Genomic DNA, 7,429 nt, shown 5'->3' on the forward strand with positions numbered 1-7,429 from the left:
ATATATATATCGCAGCTTTTAAAGCTTATTATATATATATTAGCTTCGAGAAGTTAGGTATATTCCCTTTTAACCTAGAAGCTATCTTAGGCCTTCTTTAGTGTTATATAAAAAGCTTAGAAAAGCCCCTATTCCTAAAGGTCCTAAAGCAAATAATTATAATGCTAAGGAAGGCAAAAAGACAACTTATTACTTTATAAAAGGATATAGATACCCTTATAAGCCCGGTCCAGAAGGCCATTCGGCATGCTAAGGCATACCTTAACCTTACTATTGTCACGTAGCATTCACATAAAGAGATTATCACCTTACAAAAGGAGAGAATAAGGCTCAAAGCCCATCACACACAAAGTCATCGCCGGATTAAGGGCATTAGCAATAGGGCCTTTACTATTAGTAAATTAAAGCATAAGGTAGAGGCACGAGAGGAAGAGGAATACAAGAAGGAACTAAAAAGGCTATGCCATTAGTAAGAAGCTAACTTTCGCAAGCTCCGAGATAACAATAGGCCACGCCTTCAAGGAGGCGCGGCTATAAAGGCTAAGAAAGAAAGGGTAGCTATAGAAGCGGCCGCGATAGCTTTATAAGAGGCTAACCAGCTTAAATTACTAGCTAAAGAGGAAATTAAGGTCTATGAGCATCGCCGACGCACTTAGAAAGAGGCTAATAAGAAAGAACGCGACTTCTACTATCAAATTTAGCCTCATGGCACCTTAGAAGCTATTCCCGAAGCCGCGGCTTTCTTAGCAGCTCTTCATAAGCCGGCAGCTTGCGATAAATATCACGATAATATGCCCAAGGATATGATCTCGGTATCATTAGGTGGCCTAACGCCTCTTTTGCCCGGCAACAATAACTCAGATAATAATAAAATTGAGATCATTATAAGCACGCAGATCGAGAGTAGCACACACATAGCCTTAGCGGCTGAAAATGACAATAATTTATATCAAAATAGCGAAGAAGAAGAAGATCTATCACAGCGTGAAAATTAGGGCAGATTTGGCCATAATCAGGTGCGCAATAGCTATTCAGATGACGAAGAGGTGCAACCGGTGATCGTAGTGGGCGGGATGCCAATTCCTATGCCATAGTCGCGGGCCCGGGACTAGGGACCACATTCACTTATACATAACATTACGAAAATAGCTTTAAATAGCTTTAGATTAGTAATATCAATTGATCAAGTCAATCGCTATTCACTAATCGTTTTTTTATTAAAATTAGCCTCTATTTCATGAAGATATGGCATGCGGAAGGCCAATTAGGTTATTACAGGTCCGACGGAATTACAGGTTGTGTTACCCCCTCTGATGAAGAGAGGGTTGCGGCCTAAGGCCACTTAGTCAGCCCCCCGGGTACATGATAAGCGAGTGCCGCAGATAAGTGAGTGCCGCACTATACTGTATAGTAGAAAATAGCTAAGTCTTAAATTTCTAAAACCCGCTTTTAGATAATTAAAAGTCTAAAAAAGAGTTGCTTAATAATTTAATTATAAATAAAACTATATAATATTTTTTTAGACTTTTAAAAAGATTCCTTTATATAGATATAGCTAACTATACAGTGTGAATAAGCTTTTTTAAATACTACCCTAAGGACTATTTTTTAAAAGATCTAAGAAAAATTATGACAGAGATTGATTATATAATAGATCTTATATTAGAATTTTAGCTAATTTGGGCTAAGTTTGAATTTATAGAGATTTATTTAAATTCGCTTTTTAAGGTAGAAATTTAAGTGCGGCACTCACTTGTCTGCGGCACTCGCTTATCATGTACGTTATGTATCTAGCCCCCAAAGAAGCATCTACGAGACCTAGCACAGGGCATGACAGGAAGATCACCAACTGGCTACCCTAAAGGGTAAATATATGCGCATTTGTTTGGTTTCAAATTCACTAAAGGGGAAAGGCTTGACAAATTCTAGTGAGACAGTTGCCAGTCCTGTGGCAAATGGACCAGCACGAAAAGTGGTTAATACAATTCAGGGAAACGTTTCCCGTGTCAAGGTTGCGTCAGGGCCATACTCATTCAAACAACCGCCGAGCATCCGTACCACCTGAGTGACCTCCACGCTTTCCAAAGACAGGAATTAAAGCATTCATACAGTCAGTACCTGGTGCTGTTTCCGATCCCACACTTAGTTGGAGTAGACATGAACCCATCCGCATCTTCCGACCACAAGGTCGCCGTTGTTCACACGCCTCTGTGGAATCTCGAACCCTTCCAAACGAGATCTCTTCATCTTCAAGCAACCGAAAAAGATGTAGAAGGTGACAAAGCACCCGAGTCTATGGCTCCAGAAAAGCAACACTCCAAACAAGACACCCTCATTAAACTTCTCGAAAATAAGGGCGACAATTGGAGGGCAAAGCTACTAGAGTACCTAGCGGTAACAGAGGGCGAGAAAGACTACCTTCTGCTATCTTTAGGCGACAGAGAACAAAGGGGGAACCATAGCATCCAGAGTCAAGCGCGACCAGGCACCAGTAAGCAACCTGGCGCTTCCCTAAGACAGTCGAGGGAACAGTTGCAGGAACTGAAGAGCTGGCTGTGGAAATCATTTGATGGTAACTTCTGGGGTATTTGAGACACGTCATGCTGGGTAGATATGATGGACTCGCTTTATCCAAGGGTTGATTTGTTCCACAGAACATGGCATTCTATTTGTTCAAGCCTTTAGCATGATGAGCTGGATCTCTCCTGGGTCGTTATGTGGTTCGTGTCTCTGTATACAACACCCAAAGTTGGAAAGGGGCAGCCGAATTAAGAGGAAACCACAGTAGCACAAATCATGGTGGGTCATTACGCCTAAAGCAAATAGCATAATTCACGTCAAGGCTTATTAACGGGTAGGTTAGCCAGTCACCTGATCATGATTATAACTACGGTACGCTGACGAGTTTGCATATATTTCAACTTGCTCAGGTGCAAAAGCCTCTTGTAGACTTGGCGAGCGCTTGTTTATGCATTGTCTTTAAACTAACACGCCGGTTCAACTGCTTTTCCCCACACACGCAGGGGCGTCGTGTAGCACCTCGCAGGCCAAATACATATATGCAAAAATATGATAAGCTACTAACTACCATGAGGTATATATTCGACCACTTGTTGCCTATTCGGAATGGTGATTGGTATCTACACTGTCACAACCTCTTTGGGAATCGTTGGCTTCGGACCGGTACAGGTTTCAGAACCGGGACCCTCAAAGATAACGCCTTGCAGGTCGTGCTGCGCGAGCTGCGGAGTATCGGATAACAGCTTGATGGGGTCATCAAAGTCGACGTAGCCAAGGTATGGCTGACTGACCGAGTACCCTATAAGCGCCTGAACCTCAGGGTCGTAGGTCTTGACGACCTCACGTGGGATGGCCAGAAACTGGTTCTCGTCTTGCCGGTAGGTTCCCCTGACCATATGCATGGAGAAAATATTGCGTCGCCCGTCGAAAATATTATGGCCAGCTCCGTGCCAGATGCTTCCGATGATGATGAGGGCATCGCCAACTTCCATCTCGCCCGTGGAGCAAAGGCTGGGATCAGCCGGACCACGCTCGTCGCCCCAGAGGTGGGAACCCACGATCAGCTGAGTGGCACCATTCTCAAATGTGCATCGCTAGTCTGTGTTAGCAAACGACCATGCAAGGTGGCAGCCGAGCGAGCGTCATGGGGGCCGGGGAACTTACACTACCGGCAACGAGAATCCCAAGCAGCGAGCTATCCCCGCTGCCCTCGACGTGCTCAAAATGCTGGGGCGTGTCGTCTCGGTGAAGCGGCTGGCCCTTTGTATGCGGGCCGCGGGTGAATGCCTGAGAGACGGCGAGAACGGGATCGGATACACAAATGCTTCTCGAGTCGCCCCACCACGGGTAGCTAACAAGAGTTGGTTAGCTACCTTTGCTGTCCTGGTCAGATACGGACAAGTGTGACTTACGTGATATCGCGCAGGATCTCTTTGGCGGCGTCGCGATACAGAGGGTGGTTAAGAATCTTGTGAGCGACGGTGCGTGACTTGCCTGCGAGACCGCTGTGTCCTCTGTTAGCCCGGGCTCAATGCTGGACAAGTCTGCCAAGCGTAGTTTGTTTACCTCATTGGTGGATCATCCGCATTGAAGAGCGAGCCTTTGTAGACTCCCTTCTGCTGCCAAAAGGGCTCGACCTCCTTGTTGATCTGGTCGACCGTCTCAGGCGTAATGAAGTTCTTGATGATGACTCCACCATCGCGACGAATCACCTTGACTACCTCGTCGACGGGAGCAGTGACGGCCAGCTCCACCACCTCTGGGTTTTGCTTTTGATGAGGAGGGTTGGGCATGGTTGGTTGTCAAGGTACAAGTATGAACAAAATGCTCGAGACAGTAAGACAGTAAATGACTCGCAGGAGCTTGATCTTGGAGGATTTGATCCCTGGGAAATAACACCCAAGTTATATTTTCTCATCGTACATCACCCAAGTCATTGTTTGATAGGGTAAAAAGAAATCTGAGGCCTCAGATCAGTGCTCATAGCTGTGTGAAGGAAACAGTTACCCGATTTGGGTAAGCGTTACCCTTGGCCCAAAAAGGAAGTCAGACGTATCTCCAGGTTCCATTGTTTGCTATGCCCATACTATCTCTGTAGCCAATAGATGTCATAAATATGTCTCTGGGGATCGTAATGTGGTCATAACACAGTGTTTCTCACAAAATTATCGGTCATCAATTTGAATATTCAGCCCTTTCCAAGACTTCAATCTCTGTCCTCCCTCCCATTCATGCCATCCCTGACAACCCCACCCGCTTTGAGGCGTGTCCCTGCCAGCACCTCTGCTGAAGAGGTTTTGCAGATCATTCGCGAGGACGGCGGCGTCATTATCGAGAAGCTGGCTGACCCAGCGAAGCTAGATAAGGTGTGGGAGGAAATCCAACCCGAGTTCCATGCCCAAAAGCACGTGGGCGTCACCTTTTCTGAAAATAGCCGCCGTATCACAGGCTTAGCAGGAAAAAGCAGGACCTTTGCTTGCGACCTACTGATGACACCTCTTTACCAGAAGGTGGCCCATCTCTTGCTGACTAGAAAGTCCACGACATACTGGGGCTCCGAAGAGACTACGTCGACGAGCCTTCCGCAGCTCACCAATGCCATGGCATTTTGGTTGGGTCCCGGGGCCAAGGCCCAAGGGCTACACCGCGATGATCAGTGTCATCATACGCGGCACCCAGCCAAATACGAGACCGAGTTGGGCGTCATGTTTGCATGCACCAAATCTCGCAAAGCGAATGGTGCCACCAATGTCGTCCCATTCTCTCACAAGTGGGATGATGAGAGAAAGCCGAGCTTGGATGAGGCTACTCCCGCCGAGCTCGAGGTAGGCGATGCCTTGATGTGGTAAGTATGACTTTGTTCCTCAGGCATGTCATGATCTAATTGTTCAAACAGGCTGGGTTCGACGTATCATGGGGCTGGGCAAAACTCCACCACCGACGAACACCGGCTTCTCCTGGCGGCTTTCATGACTCCCGGATGGTGTCGACAGGACGAGAATCAATACCTAGCTATTCCTCGCCAAGTCATTGAAAGCTACCCCGAGGACGTGGCCAGAGTACTCGGGTACTATGTCAGTCGCCCTTACGGTGGCTTCGTGGAGCAGATGGATCCTATTGATTGGCTCAAGACTAAGGGGGACTACACCAAGTTTATCCCTGGAGACTTGATCTGAGATGACAAGCCAGTCACCTGGCTTTGAAGGACTATGAGAAGCATTAGCCTCGTTGGTGAAGAAATCTTGTCTCACTTTTTCCTACTGCCATTATCGCGCTTTGATTGGCATCCACAATACAAGGGTTTGATGCTCTCATGGCTTCGGGGTATTGCAGAATCAGTCTATTTGTGAATACCGTCTTGGTGTATTACCAACAAAGACTGGGCACAGGTGCTCTGGCCTCATTGTCCCATACATTGTCGTAGTAGCTAGGGAGGACTACTTGTTACAAAGGCAGAGTGATGGAGAGTCCAATGCCAAGAGTACTAAACCAAAGTGAGAGAGTAAGGATCTAAGGAGAAAGAAAGCCGTTTTTACTCTCTCCTAAGAAGAGGAAAGGTAAGCTTTTCAGCTACAAGAGTTATCTTATTTAGCTAAGTTATCTCTTGCATCAGATATATGACAATTATATATTTCCTAAGGGTAAAACCGGTTATATTAGGTATATGCTAGCAAGAAGTACTAGGCATAGTTTAAGTAATAAGGGGTAAATTGTATTTAGTAATATACTTAAGGTATTAAATATAACTAAGTTATATGAAGAACTAAGGTAATTAATATATAAGAAAATATTACTAAATAAGTTTTATATACCTAGGAAAATCTCTAAGATTAATATTTTTTAACCTTAATCTAAGGTAAAATTAATATTTTTAAAACTTAGTTTTAAATTAATAAAAATAAGGTTTAATCTTTTTAGTTTCTAGGTTAATTATATTATTTTACTAGGCTTCTTTACTTAATTTATACTATAGCTATATTATAAGGTCTCTTTTTATTAATAATATTTTTAAGATTAATTTTAATACTTAAGTATTATTTATAAATAATTTATATTAATAAAAATATGTTTCTATTACTATAATATATATAACAAGTAAGTGGGCTAGATAAGCGAGTAGGCTAAAAATCTCTTAATATCTCTTCTTTTTAATTAATTAATTCATTCTGAATTACCTAAGATATCTTAATTAAATAAAGAGATAAATATCTTTCTTATTCTTTAAGCCCTTTAAAATAACCTAAAATTCAGTATCTAGAAAGCTATAGAGATTTATAATATATATTATAATACCCTAGGTCACTAATAAAAAGGCATATAGTCTTAATATAATACTATTCCTAAATTATATAAGTTATTTAATCTAGAGGAATAGATTATTATTTAATTTATTCTTAACCTAGATTATTATTATTATATTACTTTATGCTACCTAAAATAGGGATTAAAGTATCTTAATTAATATCTTAGTAGTTTTAATAGTAAAGGCTCTATACCTAAAGCTAGAGGTCTCAATAAGCTTAAATTAATAACATTTATCTATGTAATTATTAATAGCTTTAATAACACATTAAAGCTAGCTCTATTTATACTAAATAGCTTATATCTTAACTAACTAAAGAGGTTAAAATCTAACCCCTTTACTTTGTTAGAGAAATAAAACATACTAACCATAGCTAGATTATAAGAGTTATAACCTTTCCTAAAGACTTTTAAAGAGAGATCTTATATACTTCTTAGTAAGGTAAATATAATATAAAATAATAAGGGTAAATAATTAATTAATAATAATAAAGATTTAATTAAAAAAAGAGCCTAAAAATCACTTTTTTTCTCCTTAATTACTATAAAAATAATAATAATAAGAGATTAAAGGCCTCTAATTTTTTTTCTATATATAAGAAATTAC

The 7,429-nt window shown here is 41.9% G+C and overlaps 2 protein-coding genes across 2 annotated transcripts; one reads left to right on the plus strand and one right to left on the minus strand.

Moving 5' to 3' along the window:
* Nucleotides 1-3,140: 3,140 nt before the first annotated feature.
* Nucleotides 3,141-4,313, minus strand: NCS54_01097400 (Hypothetical protein; the record flags this gene model as incomplete). Its single annotated transcript, XM_053156262.1, has 4 exons — nucleotides 3,141-3,614; nucleotides 3,685-3,871; nucleotides 3,933-4,025; nucleotides 4,087-4,313. 4 exons carry the CDS (start codon nucleotides 4,311-4,313, stop codon nucleotides 3,141-3,143), a joined length of 981 nt encoding a protein of 326 aa, XP_053012237.1.
* A 438-nt stretch (nucleotides 4,314-4,751) lies between these two features.
* Nucleotides 4,752-5,696, plus strand: NCS54_01097500 (Hypothetical protein; the record flags this gene model as incomplete). Its single annotated transcript, XM_053156263.1, has 2 exons — nucleotides 4,752-5,365; nucleotides 5,417-5,696. The coding sequence occupies 2 exons, from the start codon at nucleotides 4,752-4,754 to the stop codon at nucleotides 5,694-5,696; spliced, it is 894 nt and encodes a 297-aa protein (XP_053012238.1).
* Nucleotides 5,697-7,429: the final 1,733 nt, after the last annotated feature.

The sequence above is a fragment of the Fusarium falciforme genome, chromosome 9, assembly GCF_026873545.1.
Source record: "Fusarium falciforme chromosome 9, complete sequence".
Lineage (NCBI taxonomy): Eukaryota > Fungi > Ascomycota > Sordariomycetes > Hypocreales > Nectriaceae > Fusarium > Fusarium falciforme.